The sequence below is a fragment of the Mesoplodon densirostris genome, chromosome 12 (genome assembly GCF_025265405.1).
Source record: "Mesoplodon densirostris isolate mMesDen1 chromosome 12, mMesDen1 primary haplotype, whole genome shotgun sequence".
Taxonomy (NCBI): Eukaryota; Metazoa; Chordata; class Mammalia; order Artiodactyla; family Ziphiidae; genus Mesoplodon; species Mesoplodon densirostris.
Window position 1 is genome coordinate 9,401,257 of NC_082672.1, and position 17,621 is coordinate 9,418,877.

The window sequence follows — 17,621 nt, forward strand, 5'->3', positions numbered from 1 at the left end:
GCCACGAGGGCGTACTTTCCCACTGTGGTTTGCAAAACTTGCTGTTTTTATGGGGTTGCGTTGTTGGTGTCATTTTTACCTTTGCTTTGGTTTTGGGTACTAATATACAGCCAGACAGCCTTGGGTTGCACCAGTTAGACAGGAGACCTTTAGCTACCTAAAGTTAGCTGAGTCTCTACAGTGCACTGAGAATTAAAAAAAAAAGTACCAGGCTTCAAATAAAAGTCTCTTGGTACGGATGCACTTGTACCTGGCTAGTTTTAAAAAATTATTATGCTTTCAAGTACAGGTTTACCAGTTCTTCTTTCCACACAGATCACATTTTTCAAGCATGAACTTGAGAGACCATCATGAAAACACAACATTAAGCGACAGGCTGGCGTGCCCCGTGCTGCAATCCCCGTGGAGGGCAGGTCGCTGCAGGGACCCCATCAGAAGGAGGAGTGTCACCGTCACTGCTTCTAGCCGCTGGCGGGCAGAATCCACCCAGTGAGTTACACGCCAGGAACCAAGCAGGTTTGGGGAATGTGACGCTCTCAAGAGGTGGGTGTGATCTAGTCTGAGGGCTTTCTGGGGACACTGGCGGAGAAACCTGGCCGATCCCCTCAAAGTCTGTTGCACTCACTCTCTCCGCCTCCCAGGTGTTCAGTACCTGCCAGGAGGTATGGGTGTTGGAAAAGAGGATGCTTATGAACTCATCCCATGGGAGGGGAGCCCTGAAGCAAGGGTGAGACCCACTGGGGTGGAGCTCATGGGAACAGAAGGAAACAGAAGGGCTAGCGGAGAGGAGGCCAACGCCATGTGGCTAAGCCGGGGCAGAAATCCTGAGGGTTCAGCAAATCCAACGTTCTGCAGTTTTTAGAGCAACTAGCCTCCTCCGTTGGCTTGGGATCCGGGTCAACAAATGAACCCTTTGGCGTTGACGGGACCTTCTCCCACGCTGCTGGACGCCAATCCTCGGCTGGGGCTGGTTATTCTAACGGAATGAGTGGAGACAATCTCTTCCTGTCAGAGAAATGTTTTCTCTTATGATTTAAAACCAAGGAGTCAAGCTTCAGGACTGGCAAGAAACCATAATCCCGGGACTTAAGAGCCTCCTGTGGTCAGTACAGGCTCTTGAGGGATGTGTGACCGGGACTCACAGGACCCCGGGGGGCTCCAGCACAGAAAGAAATGAGTCACTCGAGGACAATCCTGCTTACAGCGGGAATCCATCACACCCTTGTGTCTCAAGCACTGTGGTGTCTGGGTCACTCACCTTACCAGGAGAGAAAGAAAAAGTGACACTGGTAAAGCCCAGGTTTCCGTGATACCAGACGTGAAAAGAACAGGATTCAAGGATGCAAGGATTTCTCCTCTTGCAACAGGGACTGCACCACTACTGGGTCGATGCAGCACTGTGACAGGCGGTTCATGGCGGGCCCTCAAGGTGACACCTAGGGAGGGAGGCAGGCAACACCGAATTAATCCACGTGAAAGGAGAAACCACAAGACCGTCTGAACAAGCTGGAGGCCCAACTAAAAAAACACGCAGTGACCCCTGGTTCCCCGCACACACACGGGAATGGTGTCAGGACTGGCCACTTCTTCCTACTTTGAAGAAGAGTGGAAGAGAACTCGTGAGCTTCTCTCTGCACCCTGATGGCTGAAGACGGGGTAAATGACTAAGGTAACCGGCTTGACTAAGAGAAGGCAACTTGATCAGCAGTTTGAGATACTGCTATGCGGCCAGCCTTTAATATCCAAACTCCCCCCATTTTTTTTGGTGGGGGGGGCAGAGGAGGGAAGGAGCACATGCAGTGAAAATGCTGCATCATCATGGGACTTAGAAAGTGCCTGCAACAGAGCAAGAGCTAAATGGCACATGGGCTACCGGAATTTCGGATTAATCAACCAAAGGCACAGATATTTCACATGGCAAAGACAAAAATGGTACGCAAAGTGTGTGCACGTTGTCCTGAAGGTGGCTGAGGTTTAAGAAATTCCTCAGGCTTATTTATCCTTAAGATAAACTCAATTAAGTTCTCTGCTATAGTTTTATAATTTCCCACAGAGCTTTCACTTTGCCTCAACAGCAAGGTTTCAAGGAACAAGGCTTGAAACTGCACTGAAAGCTCCCATCCCTGTACCAGGGAAGCTTCAAGAGAGTGGCTTTAAGGTCACCTAAAGCACAGAGAACGCACTCCCTATAGAGGGAAGCGATGTGGAAAGCAGGAAACTAAGAAAAGGGAAAGCAGAAGGGATGAGGTATAACTATTTTCACACCTGACTCAGTTTCCTGCCGGGGTCCTGCTTCTGTGCTGGTGTACCTGTTATCACTTGAAGCTATCGTTCTAACAGGAACTTCAAGCAGATTTAAGAAATGAGCCCATTCTTCACGTGGATGGTTTCACCTTCTTTAGTGGATTGAGCAACTCTTTCTAAGATACGCAAAGAAACAAATCCACACAGACCTGCTCCTTCGGGATGCCTGGGTGAGTTAACTGTTCTATCTTCTGACAACTCAAGAAAGAGCTGTCGACAGGGTGAGCTCACCTGCTGGTGGGCGAGGGTGGCCCACCTACAGTGCCTCTTTTCAAGGGAGATGACTAAGTGTAAGCGGCTCAGAGCTCATTACAGGCAAATCATTACGAAACACCAGAGTGAGAAGCTGGGAATAAACTAGGCCTATTCATTAATGTGACCTAGAAATCTTCAATTCTATTTCAGGATCATTTTTTTGTCTATGGAATCCAGGAATCATTTCAACCTCTCATTGCTTCAATTTTCTTCTGAAAGGAAAGGAAGGCAAAAGGTAACCACTTTATAGTAGAGTTTGGAGATTTACCTGTGCATTCTTGAAAAACTGCAATGCAGTCTCCATGAGGCAGTCATTTCTCTTCTACAATGAGTTTTGGGGACCAGGATGTGAGAGCTAAATTGATTCCCTCTTAACACTACCGGGAAAAGAATACTGAACAGCAGAATAAAAATAGAATGCATCCTTTTCAAAATAAGTCTGTAGAAGGAAAGGGATTTGCCAAGTTTTCTTACTTAAAAAATAAATCACTTCTGGAGACACCAACTCACACTGAACAGCCCCAAAGCTGACCTTGGGGCTGGGCTGGTGGAGAAGGCAACCCCACTCCCATACATGGTCCTTAGCACCAACCAACACAGCCTGGCTGTTAGGGTCTTGGTCCCTTGATTTTGTGGGGAGGGGAGGAGGGGGCTTGTTCCTGATCAGGTTTCCCTGCTACCTGATTTAAGTGATGAAGATGCAAGGAATGTTAACTTGAAGTTCACAGACTTTCACAATAAAACGAGATATATTTAGATTCTCATACAAAATTCGGGTTAGCTTCGTATGGTTATTACTGTTTAAAGCACAGATTTATAGTCCTATGATTATTTTAAAACTTAATTAATGGTAAGAATTTCTTAGAGATGGCAGTAGTTTTTGGTTCTCTTTCTCCCAAAGCCTGAGTGACTACATGTCTATTTTTTATCTCTGAAAAAAACAAGCGGGGGTTCTGTAAATGCTCATGGGAACTACGGTGTTTACAGATGCGCCTCCCATGACCCCCAGTCCCTGCCTCCCTCCCATGGTCAGAGGGAATTCTAGGCTGGAGCAAGGAGGTGCACTAAGACCCATTAGTAATAACAACAATTAACAGTTATGTTAGCACTTGTAGTGGAATTGCTCAAAACCCGGTTTTATTAAGTTTGCTACAAATTAAAAAAGGTGTCGATGGGTCTAGCACCTCAGATCTTGTAGGTGCTATGACAGAAGCACCGTGAATCGGATCCTCTTTTTTTTGGATGGATCATGAACATTTATGTAATCAGAATACACTGAATGATATGGACCAAAGTTCAATGTTTCTACCATGACAGTGTTCACTGCAGCACTATTTACAATAGCCAGGACATGGAAGCAAACTAAATGTCCATCGCCAGATGAATGGATAAAGAAGATGTGGTACACACAGGGAGATCAGCTTGGTGCTTTGTGACCACCTAGAGGGGTGGGATAGGGAGGGAGGGAGGGAGGGAGGGAGATGCAAGAGGCAGGGAACAACAACAACAGAAAAAGATGTGGTACATATATATAATGGAATATCACTCAGCCATAAAAAGGAACGAAATTGGGTCATTTGGAGAGACGTGGCTTGACCTAGAGACTGTCATACAGAGTGAAGTAAGTCAGAAAGAGAAAAACAAATACCGTATATGAACGCATATATGTGGAATCTAAAAAAATGGCATAGATGATCTTAGCAGAAATAGAGACACAGATGGGTCCTCTTTGAAAAAGCAAGGAAAAATAAAACAAAAACAAACACAAACTCAAACCAACTCACCAGGAAAACAGCACAACCTCTGACCTCTCAGAAAGAGCAATGATAATAAAGATCTCAGGTGTCAAAGCAACCCCTGGCAGTAACCCAGGGATCGGAGAAGCAGCTAGAGGGTGGGTCATGCCAATGGAGAGCAGTGATTTCTTCTCAAAGGACTCAAGACCACATCTGAATTCTGCACACAAGTAACTGATTTTTTTTTGATCTGTAAAATTTTATTAAGCAATAGATGACAACTCTTACAACTTCAAATCATCAGGAAAAAATTAAGGAGATTAATCCATCTCAGTAATAAAGACAGAAAATACTTCGGACATACCACGCCATTTTGAATGCAAACCATTAATGCCTTCTAGAATACCTCCTGCACAATCTAATACACAAAATACATAAGAAGAGAGGAAATAAGGGTGAGCTCATTAGAATGCAAATCAGAAATCTCAACAGATCTTGCTTGGAAAGTAAAACAAAGCAGGATGCTGAGTTAAAAAACAAACCAACATGAGAGGGATCAGGCACACACAGCAGCGCGCCACTCCCAAGGCAGGGACAAGAACATGCTGGTGGTCTGGTTTGGTCTGGGACCTGTGCACCTGCAACGCACACTTACAGTTGCGGGGGGAAAAAAAGGAAAAAGAAAATGCCAGTAGCAATAAACTCAGAAATTATATCAAATTTACAGTACCAAAATAATGCATTTATAAACAAATGCAAAAACAATACCCCTTTGGTAAATAATACAGTGCCTTTTTCAGTCAAACGCATAACCCATGCTTTTCTACAACACGAAAAAAATTTTATCTACAATAAATGAGATCCTAGAACCCTCCCCCTCCCCTTTAAAAGAACATATAAACAGAAAATATAGGTACAAGTAAAGTTACAAGAAAATTGCACAAAGCCAAAGAAATGAAAACCACAACCTTTCAGAGCTTCATCAGCCAGAGACAAGGAAATACACATAAGGTGAAGAGTTTTGAGTTGTGTGCTATAACAAAATTCCAGGAACTCAAACAACATTTGGACACATTTTGTTTCAGCTAAATTTGCTCACAACCACTGACTTGGCCAAACGATAGATGGCCCACATGGGGACACAACAGGTTCCTTCTCGAGAAAACCTTCTGAACACAAAGCTCGTGCAACACTACACAGCACACTCAAGAACTCAAGCCAGCCTAGGCATATACTCCTTTGTTCTTTTTTCAACTCACTCTTCAGGGCAAAGTGGTGACTTACTTTAGGGCTGTTCTCTGGGGTGTCCACCAAGCAGGGCACACTCATGGGGAGGCCTCTCTGTCTTACCTGGAATCGGTGTTTTTGTATAATTTTAAAAGAAAAACATGATTCCAAATGCATTCGTTTCTAGAGGTGAACCTTCCAAAGTTATTATTTTAAATGCATTGGTTTACATTCAGTAGGTAGCTCATTAATACAGGGGAAAAAAATATTTCTCTACAAAGGGCAATGTTTTGAAACCGTCCTTCCAAGTTTGTAAAATGGAATTGATGAAACTGTTACATTTCGGGCCCTCAAGCCACTCGAGCTGGTCGACAGGAGTTTAGAAAATTGTCCAGGCCATCCTTTCTTTTACAGACAGACAAATGGAGGCCCACGGTCACCCTCCAGCTTTGTGGCAGAGCCGGCTTGATCCCGGGGTCTCCTGACTTTCGTCTATGATTACACGTCTTCCCACGCCCTCGTGGGGCACTCGATGAGGAAGCAACAGCCGTGGATGAAAACACTGCAAACCCTCTGACCTATCCTGCCACGAGAGCTCTTTTCCTGCCTTCTTGGTACCGGTTTTTCTTAGGATATACATACATTCAATGGGTATGCTATACTCAAAGCTGTGCCTTTGGTTTGATGAAGTAAAACCAAATTTAAAACTGCTTCTCATGTTTAACATACCGCTTCCCTCAAAAAGGCATGGATTCTGTATGTGGTTGGCTATTTACTGGGCTAATGTTTTTAACTTTAGAGATTCACTGAGGTATCTTAATATTCATAAGTTGCTATTAATGAACACTAAATACGTAGAATTCTGCTGCTTAAAGTACTGACTTTGGTAGCATTTAATAAATTGAGACTGACCGAATGGAAGCAATTTTTAAAGTGAAAACGTCACCATTAAGTGAAAAGACACGCGTCGCCACGGCTGCAGACGCCTGTCTGACTGGACTGGGGACTACGTCTTCCTTCAGGCCGGGGCCGCAGAGCTGGGCGACCGCCGCTCATCCAGAGGCGGATCCAAGATGGAGGCCTTTGTTCCCAGGTGGGGAAAAGGTCCTTTGGGGAGTGAGCTAAGAATTTAGTAAGTTTAGTTAATTATTTGTGACACATACTCACTTTCTCTTCACACAAGGATTTCCCTCTGTATTTTGCTCTTATTAAGAAAAGTTCTAAAATGTGGTCTTTACATCTCAAAAACCAGTCAGAACTTGAAGAACTGAAACTTACCACTATAATTCCTTTTTTGTGCTACTCTCATTCTCTTAAGTCTCATTTCATTTCGCCTTTTAGTTTCATTAAAAAGAAAGTTTTCAACAGAAGGGGAAATAATATTTTAGGATACGTTATTTCAAAGAAATCTCCTTTTATATAATTGATACCACAAAATGAAAAAAAAAAGAATTGCTTTTAAAGGATTAATAGGAATTTTTCCCAATTAGAAAAAGTTACAAATTGTCCAATAAAAAAACCTTCTATCATATCCTTTTTATTTCTTGCAGCAAAATATACTGCCACCAAATAAGTCATTACAAACATACTATTTTTCTAAATAAATAATAAAGTGGGCATAACTCACCAGAACACAGTAACAAAATAATTCCTACGAACACTATGAAAGCAAGATAAATAATTAACTTTTGGACAATAAAACAGGGGAACTGCATTTAAATTATTTAGAAATAGGCTATAACCATTATTGCACAGCTGATAATAAGCACTGAAACATCATGTTAAGCTACAGAAACTCATATAAAAGAATTATATAATTCTGAATACATTGCTAAATTCTTTCTGGAAAAATTTACCCACCAAAGAATCCGGTTCAATATTTTAAAATATCAAATGGGAAGCTCTCGTATTAGCTGGGAGATGTCCTTCACCATATTTGAAACCTCACCTGTGTTTCTTCTGGGTCTGAAGAAAATGGTAAGTGATGTCATCTTGCATTGGACCTGTTTCTTTTCTAATTTTTAAACTAAAACAGAAGATTAAAAACAAAAAAATTTTTTTTTTTGAAAATACGTTTCTGCAGTATCTTCCACCTGTTTGTTTTCAAACAAAATCCAAATTTAGGACCCTAAACTGGTAGACAGTTCTTGTGTTCCTGCCCTAAACAACATCACAGATATCAGTAACTGAAAACTATGAACTGGGTCTTATTATCAGGGCTGAATATTGCCCTCTGTGGAGGGGGAGGTGGGAAAAGATAATCTCTGGATTTTTTGTTGTTGTTGTTGAAATTAACAAAGAATAGTCAACCAACTACATTAAGTACTTGCAACTTTAACCACGTTCTCCCAGTGGTTTATCTCCTCAGTAAACAGTCTGTACAGTTAATAAACTTTTTTTTTTTCCTAGAAAAGCTTGTGGGGCTTGTCAAAAGAGTTGATTATAACTCTTACTTTTCATACCCTGGCAAATGCCTAACATTTCTTTTGCTACATTTCTAATCTGTTGGAAAACATCTCTAGCCAACTGAGTTTTAATATAGCCCCAAAGAGGAAAGGAGTGCTTTCACATCAGTGTTGTCAGCATTTTTAGAAAGAGCAAGTACAGAACAGTGTTACCTGATGGGGAAGACACCGTCTCTGGCACGGTTCCCAGGTTCAAAAATGAGAGGGGAGAGGGAGTGAAGCCCACTTCTCAGCAGCAGGTCTCTTAACGAGCCACCACCGCAGCCCAGAAAATTGCTGCCCCACACCACACTACTCGGGGATCTTTCTCCCGAAGTCAAGCAGACTGAATGAGCACTGAACCAACGGAATTTTGACATATTTGGAAACCAGTGGAGGCTTCAGTGTAAACCTCCTCTGAAGAGGAGCGTGGCCCTTGTACTGCTTCAAGTCACACGACGTGAGCCACCTGCGTGAACACCTGCAGGAGATCCTTCCTTGCCCGTCATCCTTTCCCTACGAGCTCATGAGCAAATCGTATTTATACCTAGTAATAGCACCCCCGTAAAAAGCCTACTTTTATTAGTCAAACACAGTGCATTTGCCAAAATACCCCTCATTAATCAAGTCACCTCTGGGGGAATAACATAATATGTGAACTAAATGTCCCCCCGCAAGAGAACCTGTACCTTCAGGATTTTTTGGTTGTGTTTTTCTTAACGGGTTTTTTATATTTACACTAGTAGTGATGTTGGAGGAATAATAAAAGCTAGATGTTGTGGAGAATGAAAACAATGCACACTCCTAGTCTAGAAGAACAGCAGGCGAGAAGGCAGTCTAACCTTCCTTCTGAAGGGCCCCTTGTCCCTGTCGCCGACATAAGCAAACCCAGTAGGACATTCCCACAGCGACCTAAGCACCACCAGGTAGGTGCCTTGCACCCTTCGCTTGCAAACACCGCTCTCCTGTATTTTACTTTTGTTTAAAAAAATAAGAAAAAAGAAAAAGGATAATAAAAACCCAAACAAACAACAACGAAAGGTCAGTGCCCTCCCCTGGGCCTGACAGACGTTTCCAGTTTTGCCCTCGTCTTCTGGTCCCCCGGGCACCAGGCTGTGCAGGCTCCTCCAGTGTCTGCGATCAGACCGCTTTCTCCTCCCCACACCAGTCTCTTCACTTGAGGCGCTGGGTCACGTTGGCCAGGGCGACCGCAAAGGCCTGCACAGCGGAGAAGGGGCTCTGGAAGTCCAGGATGTACGCATTGCCGTCAATCCGTCCAAACTGCATCACCTGGGGCGAGGGTGGGGCGGCGAAGCAAAGACGTTAGAGGAAAACCTCCTTGCGGCTCCTGACAGAAGCAGACAGCGCGGCCTGTGAGATATTTCTGCCAACAAAAGCGACTCTGAAAAGCTTCTCAATCTAACTATGAGTTTGTCAGAAATAAACAGATGGAGGAACGTGTTAAATCGTGCAGTGGGGAGGCCACAGGCAAAATTCAGAGCGTGGAAAGCTCCTCGGGTCAAAGGAAGTGGTTTCTCCACCAAGAAACAGAAGGAGAAAGAAAAAGTAGAGAAAAAAATCTACAGGCTAAAAGAGGCTTAAGAGAACCACCACCTGTGATCTGTCAGATGTCACACTGCTCAGAGAGGGACCAAGCAGAGCACACGTGGTCCCCCTTGCACTCCACCTCCTGCACCTGCTTTCCTGTCACCCCAGTGCTTACTGTGACCACACTGTATCATGTTATTATATGATGTTACACATATTTAATTGTTCATGGTCTTTCTTCCATTTTTGTAAACTCCAGGAGGACAGAGATCTCCCTCTGTTTTCCTCAGTGCTCTAAATTTCAGCACTCATAACTGGGGTTCCCAAACTCTCTGTAAAGGGCTGATGATAAAACATTTTAGACTTTGTAGGTCACATGGACTTTGCCACAGCTACTGAACCTCTGTTGCAGGGCAAAAGCAGCGCGGACAGTACTGAAATAATGGGCAAGGCTGTGTTCCAATAAAACTTTATTTATATAACAAGGCTGCAGGCTGGATGGGCCTGTAGGCCGTGATTTCCCAACTCCTGGCCAAGAGGACTGCCAGGCATATAGCAAGTGCTCAATAATCATTTCTTGAGCGAATTAATGACGTTAAATATGAGCGGTGAAGGGAATTCCCGGGATGGTGGAGAAGGGTAGTCCCAGAACGACAGCTATGCAGTGGGACCACAGCAACAATTCCAGGTTGGCGCAGGAAGAACTGACAAACTATGCAAAGTGCTCAAGTGCACCAAGAGGAGATGGATGTTCTGCCAGAGGACTGGGGAAGGGCTTAATAACAGAAACGCAGAAAGACAAGCAAATGAAAACTGGGTAATTTTTATGTTTCGGGTAAAAAGCCTACACGATAAAAAAGAAACTGTAATTAAACCCTAACACATGGCTCAGAAATGAACCACCTTCAGTGGCACGACGAGGGGACCAACGACTGCTGATTTACCTGCGAAAAGGGGGAAAGGGAAAGTTCATATGTCGGGGGGCGTTGGGGTGAAGAAAATGAACCCTCATGGTGCTCAGGAAGAAGTCAGTACATGACGCCCCAAACTGAAAACTCAAGAGATAGAAGTAGGAATGTGTTCTTCCCAAGTACGGTGGCAAACACCAGAAGCAGCACACAGAGTCAGCTGTTAGAGCTGGCCTCTGGAGCAGCTGTGGGCAGTGGGCAGGTGCCTGCTATTTCCCTCATGGGTCTCACAGAACCATCTGACTTCAAAAAATCAGGACATGCGTTACTTTGGGGAGAAATGAAGAAAAGAGAGCAACAGGCATGCTGAAAATTACAAGCCCGACCGGCCCCAGCTAAGAGTCATCAGCCGTTTCCCACATTTCCCATCTGGCCTTCTGAAAAACGCTCCCCAAGGCCAAAGTCCAGAGACCTGTCAGGACCAGAAAGCGGCACTCTGGCCACACCCCAGCACATGGCTTCTTACCTGCCGCCCCTCCAGCTCGATCTGGAAGTTCTTTGCCGACTCCTGGGTCACCCGCCCCCCGAAGTCCAGCTGGTACACCTGGGTGGCCTCGTTCCAGAGAGGCTGCTTGTTGGCCATGACGTACACAAAGCCCTGGCTGCCCAGCCGCCCGTCCTCTTTCTCGCTGGCTTTCCGGCACTTGAACTCCTCCAGCTCGCTGGCCGCCCTCAGGCTCCTCTTGCTCTTCCAGCCCTTCTTGCTGCCCTGGCTCTGGTTCATCAGCTCGTCCCCGCTGATGAACAGCTCCGGCTCGCTCTCCGAACTGTCCTGGAACTCATTTGTCTTATTCAACTTCTTCGACTTCACCTGGTCTTTCTGACTCTTCACTTTCTTCTTCTCTCTCCCCAGGCGGGGGCTGGAGATCAGGGAATTAAAATCACTCAAAGTCCGAGCCTCCTTCTTCACTTTGCCTTCAGTGATGGCCTGAACGTTTCCCTCCTCGGCCCGGCTGTCCAGCCGCTTCCGGTTCTTCTTTCCGAACTTCTCCGTCCGCTGGGGGACTGGGCTCTCCGTCAGGGAGAGGACTTCCTGGAAGTTGTCTGCGGTCTCTACCATCACCTCTGTACCCAGGTGGGTTTGGAGGTCCGTGGGCGGCGGGGACACGAGGGGCTTCTCCACCACCAAGTGCGCCTTCGGGGGGAGAGCGCCCTGGGGGCTCTGCACGGGCGGGCACGCGCTGTAGGAATTCCAGGGGTGCAAGGCGATGGGTGGCAGTTGGAAACTCGAGCAGGCGCTGCTTCCCGGGTACATGGGGGGCAGGGGGCAGTAGGGGAGGCTGGGCGGGTAGGCCGTTTGAAGAACCACCGCGGACTCCTGTTGTGCAAACTGTGCTGGGGCCAGAGCGCCTTTCGGGGAGCAGGGAGCCTGCACCCCCGTCAAAGGGGAAGTGTTACAGCCTCCCGGATAGGGCACTCCCGTGCCATAGCCCGTCTGGAAAGTGGCTGTAGGGCTGGCGGGAGGCTTGGGGGAGACGAAGGGCACTCGGGACACATCCAGGTGCTGGCTCTGACCTACCATCAGAGGGGGCAGCTTCAGAGGGTTGGGCACCGCGGTCTGTGCTGTCCTCTCCTGAGGAACCCAAACATCCTCCCCCAGCACGGGGTCCCACTGGTAGGGGGGTGGCCGCTTCACGGCCACGGCGGCTTCGCTCAGCGCGGGGTGCCTCAGCGGCTTCTCGGCCTGACAGTGCTGGGCCAGCGCCTCGTCCTCGGTGAAGGCCGAGTTGACGTAGTCGGCGCGCTCGCGGGCGCCCTCGCCCGCGCTCAGGAGGCTGTAGGACGACTGGGAGGTCAGCGGGGAGGTGCTGGCCGCGTGCGCCAGGCCGGCGCCCGGCTGCGCCCCCGCGCCCGGCTCCGGCCTCCCCGCCACGCCCGCGCCGCTGCACTGGCTGCAGGTGTACAGGGCGGGCGGGTGCCGTGCCGGGAACTGCGCCGCGCCCTTGGGCCTGGGCGGGTGCGGCGGCGGCCGCGGGGGCTCGGCCAGCGGCGCCGCCCTGAGCACCGCCTCGCGGTTGTTCCTGCGTAGCGTGGCGTGGATGAGGCCGCCGTCGGGTCTCTGCCCCGCGCCGCGGCCGGGGGCGCCCAGCGGGCAGGCGAGGTCCGGGTAGGGGGGCGGGTCCCCCGGCGGGATGGAGTAGCGCGGGACCGTCAGGCGGTTCAGGGTGGCGCTGGTGCAGGGCTGCGGGACCTTCTTCTCGGTGGCGGTGAGCCTCAGCGTGGCCGAGCTGCCCGGGCCCGGGAGCGCGTAGGCGTTCTGGGAGCAGAGCATGCGCGTCCGGGGCCGGCACACCTCCTCCACGTTGCCGCTGCTGTCGAAGGTGGTGATCCTCTCGTAGCCCAGGGGCGGCTGGTAGTGCGCCGCCGTGGGGTAGGGCGAGAAGTCGCCCTTCTTCAAGCACGTGTCCAGCGGGGGCGGCGGGGGCGGCGGCGGGGGCGGCGGCGCTGCGGTGGTGGGGGCCGCGGGGATGGTTCCCGGGTAGGGGGGTGGGGGGTTCATCTTGGCCACCTGGACCTCCTGGGGGGCGCTGAACACCACCGCGTCCCCCTCGGTGGCCAACTGTGGCACCGGCCGCAGGGCCTTGGCTGGCTTCTGCAGGTGCTCGTGGTCTCGGTCCCCGTGGTCCAGCACAGACAGCTGGATGGCCCCCTGTGCTGGCGGTGGCAGGGACAGCTGAGGCGGGTTGGGGATGACGCGGCTTATCTCTACGCCCCCGAAGATCACCTGGCCAGGGCTGGAGTAGCGGCTGGCCACGGGGTACTGGGCGGCGCTGTCACTTGCGTGCTCGGCTGCGCCCACGGCTGTGGTCTGATTGGTCAGGACGTCCAGCTGCACATTCTGGTTGGCCAGCAGGGACTGCACCAGCCCGATGCTCTGTGTGGGGGACATCGCTTGAGCGGAGCTGTGGATGGGGGCAATGGGGATGTTCACGGTGCAAGGTGGGTTGTTCTCGGGCACACCAGATGCTCCTGTCACTGAAAGGAAATTAGAAAGATGAACTGCTTACAAACAAAACACTGCCATGAAACTGGGTCAGAACAGGCAACACATCTCTACTCATCCAGTCCTTCTGCATACAGAATGCAGTCGCTACAGAGGAAACTGTTTGCTTAGGGAAAGCTGGACAGTTCACACAAGTTACACAACACTTCCCTAAATGTTTCTAGAAGCACACACAGGCAATCCCGATGGGTTCTTCAGGGCAGCCTGCAGTCGTCTGTAAGCTAAGGGCACTGCCAGAGCTTTTCAATAAATACCTCTGAACCTTCTGAATTTGGTACCATGTACCTGAATGGCACCATGGCAAATGATTAAGTGTTTAAAAGATGCTTTTAACTTGTGATATTCATAAAAAGCCCACTCTTTTGTGCAAGAAGAGGGCCCTGGTACAGTATGAAACTCCACTGAGGACTCAGTGCCTAGGCTTCTTTTGAGTGGATTCATCCAGGGTCACGGACTGGTTAGTGTGGGAAGTGTCATGCAGCAGGTGTGTGTCTGGAGATTTGTACAGCAATTAAGTTTCTGTAAATAGAACCATGTGAAATGCAGTAGAGAAACCAATGAAAAGACTCTTCTAGCAAATCTGCATATGAGGGAAGGGTCATTTCCTAATTTAGCTGCTTTTTAGCATTTCAAATGGTATATAAGGTGAGCCCCATTGAATAAACCCTGTAAATATATCCTATCTGTACACAGTAGGGATTTAATAAAGTGTATATTTGAGCGATGATCTGCAGACCACGTGCACATGCTCAGAGCCACTGTCTGAACTGCCCTGTCTGAAGTGCTCACCGAGCATGGCAAGCTGACTCATGTGGGCCTCTAAGTGCTGTGTGGCAACTAGTATCCGAGCAGGAAATAGAATTTAACAGGCTAACTGCAGAGGCTGGCTGACCTTTCACCAGAACTTCAGAATGAAACCAGCTGGTTCATGAAAAGCTAAGCCCGCCCTCAGCGCCTGCAACAGACTCTCCCCTTCCCGGGGGTCCTCTCGTGAGAGGTAACTATCTCCTGCCTGCACGAATCTGGGCCCTGTCCCAAGTTTTCTACTATTCCTGTTCAGCTTCCTCTTCCAGATGTTCTCTCCTCGGTATGGAACACTGACGGCAGGTGTCTTCCCCGCTGAACGAAACGAGAGTCTCTGTCGCGTCAGGAAGCACTGAGTTTAAACTCTGAGACCAAACGTTCCCTCCTCCACAGGGAACCACAGACGATAACAACAGCTGAGCGTTAGAGAGAGCTCTATCAGTCACGTTCTGGGAGAACGGAAGGTGATAAGGAGAAAGTGTAAAAGATACTCCCAGATCCAAGGCTGTGAACTAGCAGGGCACAGGCTACACGCTGAAGGGTGTTCAGCCTCACCAAACCGCAGGCTAACACGGTCGCAAGACCGTGCCCATCAGGACTGCGTGAGTCCAGAACACCTGCTCCACCCGTGAGGAGAGGTAAACCGTCAAGAGGACCAAAGGCGGCTACTGTCAGAAAGCACAGTCATTTTACAGGTAAAAACCTGGGCTGAGAGAAGGCAGACAACTCCCTCACGTTCAGAGCCTGAGCTGGGATCAGTGTCCAGCCCAGCCCATCCCATGGCGAGACTAGAGCCCCTCTGTTTGAGAATGACCAGGTACAGGAAAAGTCAGTGGCACATGCAGGGTTCCTCTGGCTCAGAAACCAGAGACTTTCAGAACCGTGCTTGGTTTTAAGTAGAGGAATCTCTGTGTTTATAAAATTGTTGCAGGTGGACATGTTTTGAGAATAGTCACAGACAATAATTGGGAGACTAATTAGAATTCATTCTAGTCTGTTAATCAAAATAGGACCCCCTGACTAGAAAGCACTTAAATTAACCTAAGATGCTATAGATACTTCAAAATCTGTAAACTGGGATTTTAAAACCTTGTACCAGATTTTACTTTTAACTCACACCGGGCTTCTATTCTATGCATGGAGACCTGCACTGCACTTAAGAGAGAGATGTTGAAATGCACAGGTTTCCTGCCCGGGAGACGGGGCAGGTTTGAGAAACCGGGCTTCGTGGGCACAGGGTCATCTGCGTGACGTCAGTCTCTAAGCAGGGACTGAGAGGACGAGGGCCGGCCTAGGGTCCGTGAGACAGGGTTTCGCTTCTGATTTCTGACTGGTCCCGTTAACTTCTCTTTATCCAGGCACGGGACTGGGAGGCTCACCGTGAGGGTGAGACGAGGCGGTGGCAGCGCTCACAGCCACCTCCGCCTCAAGCGTCCTTTTTGCTCTGGCAGCTCCTCTCCTCCCCAGACTAGTGACAGTATGTGGCCTTTCTGCCGTGACACCTCACGTGCCTTCCACCCTTACCGGGGCAGCAGGCACGGGCTGACGTGCGGTCATCCCCAACTACTGCCGCTCTGCCCCCAACACGACCCACCAAGAGAGGGTGTGGGCTCGTGACAAACCAGCTGACGTGCGTGAACACACCTGGTAAATCATCTTCATCTTCACTGAAAACATTTGCGTTGAAGACAGGTAAATTAACAAAGTCCATGGAAATCTTCCGAACCTCCGGGAGATAGATGGTCATCTGCCGCGGCTGGAGATGCAGGAGGCTGGTTTTGTAGATTACTGGTGGGGAGGAGGAGGAAAGCACAGTCAACAGAGACACGGCAGAGGACAGCCAGGGCGCCAGCAGCGTCCCTCACGGGGAGAGAGCTTGGGGCTGCGGTGTCCCTGCGCTCAGAAGACAGATCTGTGCGGGCGGGCTGAGAGCCTGAGGGCAGCTGCGCGTCTCCCCCTGGCGCTCGACCCGCCACCCCGGACACAGTGCAGATTCGGTGACAACAAATTCTCGGTCTAGCCCGGCCACTCTGCCAGTGGTTTGTCTACAGAACCACACATTTCAAATGTTAAAAACTTACACTCTTTTTTTGGAATGAGCTGGGTATGATAAATATATTTTTAAAAAATCTCATTTGCAATCAGAAGGATAATTTAGTGAAAATAGTTGTGATAACCAGAGTGCCGAGCTCAGGGGTATCTCGGGCAATCAAGGAGCTGTTTGAAGGCAACTATGACAGAAGGGATGACGTGTCTCAGGTAGGAATAAAATGCTGCTTTTATTCAGGACTGAATTCTTATCTTACTGACTTTCTCTTTCAATTTCATGACCAGGATAGACACGGGGAACTGCCACATGCTTTCTTTGAATACTAAGGTTTACTTTGATTAATGGGGACATTTAAGAGAAGGCCTAGACTGCAACTAAAATATTTAGAGACAAAATAAGCTGGAAAAAATAATGAATCTGAATTTAAGTTTCATGGTAGATTAGAATCAGGATGAAATTGCCCCGTCAACTTTCTGTTTATACTCTTTCCTGTGACATATGCAGAGGTGCTGTAATTATTACTATTTTAAGTTTTGTGTTAAGATAAGCCAAACCCTATCTCCACAGCCGTCACCTCCAACAGCCCGGTGGCTGACTGGCCAGCAGCCCCAGGGCGCAGTAGACTTTCTTTTTTGAAGCACCTCTGTAAAGTGCGTACTTGGACTGGCGTGGGCTAAGATGATTTTTCCAACCCAGCAGTCCTTACAGGTCTTTTTCATCTCCCTTGCCCACAGAAGAGAATATGAATTTTGGCTTAAAAACTCTGGATGGCCATATAGCTTAAGAACTAATGCATTAAAGTGCTATTCTTTGTCATTCAGATTGACAAAGAGAAGTAAAATTAAAAATCTCAGGAGGGATTAAGAAATAACATCAGTTGTCTCCAGAGGGGAGGAAAAAAAAACTAGGTGGCTGGGGGTGAGGACGAGACAGCTTAACTATACTCCTTTAAATCTTTTGAATTTATTCCATATTTTTAAAATTAAGAAATGTAAAAAATTAAAAATAGAAAATTTCACAGGCCAGATCATTCTAATAGAAACAAATTATTATCCAATTATCCAATATAAAGTAACCAACAGCACTCACTTTTTTTTTCTTTTAATAACCACAGGCCAGGCCATACAGACGTCTTGCTTTCCATCCACCCTGGTAAGCTTACCAGGGTATTTAATAGGGCGCCCATATGTAATATACTTTCTAAAATCCAAGAGTTAATTCCTTCTCTCTAGTAGAATCAAATGGAAAATTCTCTTCGCTTGACGTATGGTACTAGCTAAA

The 17,621-nt window shown here is 48.0% G+C and overlaps 1 protein-coding gene across 3 annotated transcripts in view; it reads right to left on the bottom strand.

Annotated features, from left to right (window-relative positions):
* Nucleotides 1–7,007: 7,007 nt before the first annotated feature.
* Nucleotides 7,008–17,621, bottom strand: part of TULP4 (TUB like protein 4) — a 238,622-nt gene continuing 228,008 nt past the window's right edge. For all 3 annotated transcript variants that reach the window (XM_060115417.1, XM_060115418.1, XM_060115419.1), the window contains 3 exons: nucleotides 15,935–16,078; nucleotides 10,949–13,458; nucleotides 7,008–9,256 (listed from right to left, as the gene is read on the bottom strand). In XM_060115417.1, the coding sequence (XP_059971400.1) occupies nucleotides 9,140–9,256; nucleotides 10,949–13,458; nucleotides 15,935–16,078 (2,771 nt within the window). In that variant the 3' untranslated portion in view covers nucleotides 7,008–9,139. The remainder of the gene's footprint in view (nucleotides 9,257–10,948; nucleotides 13,459–15,934; nucleotides 16,079–17,621) is intronic.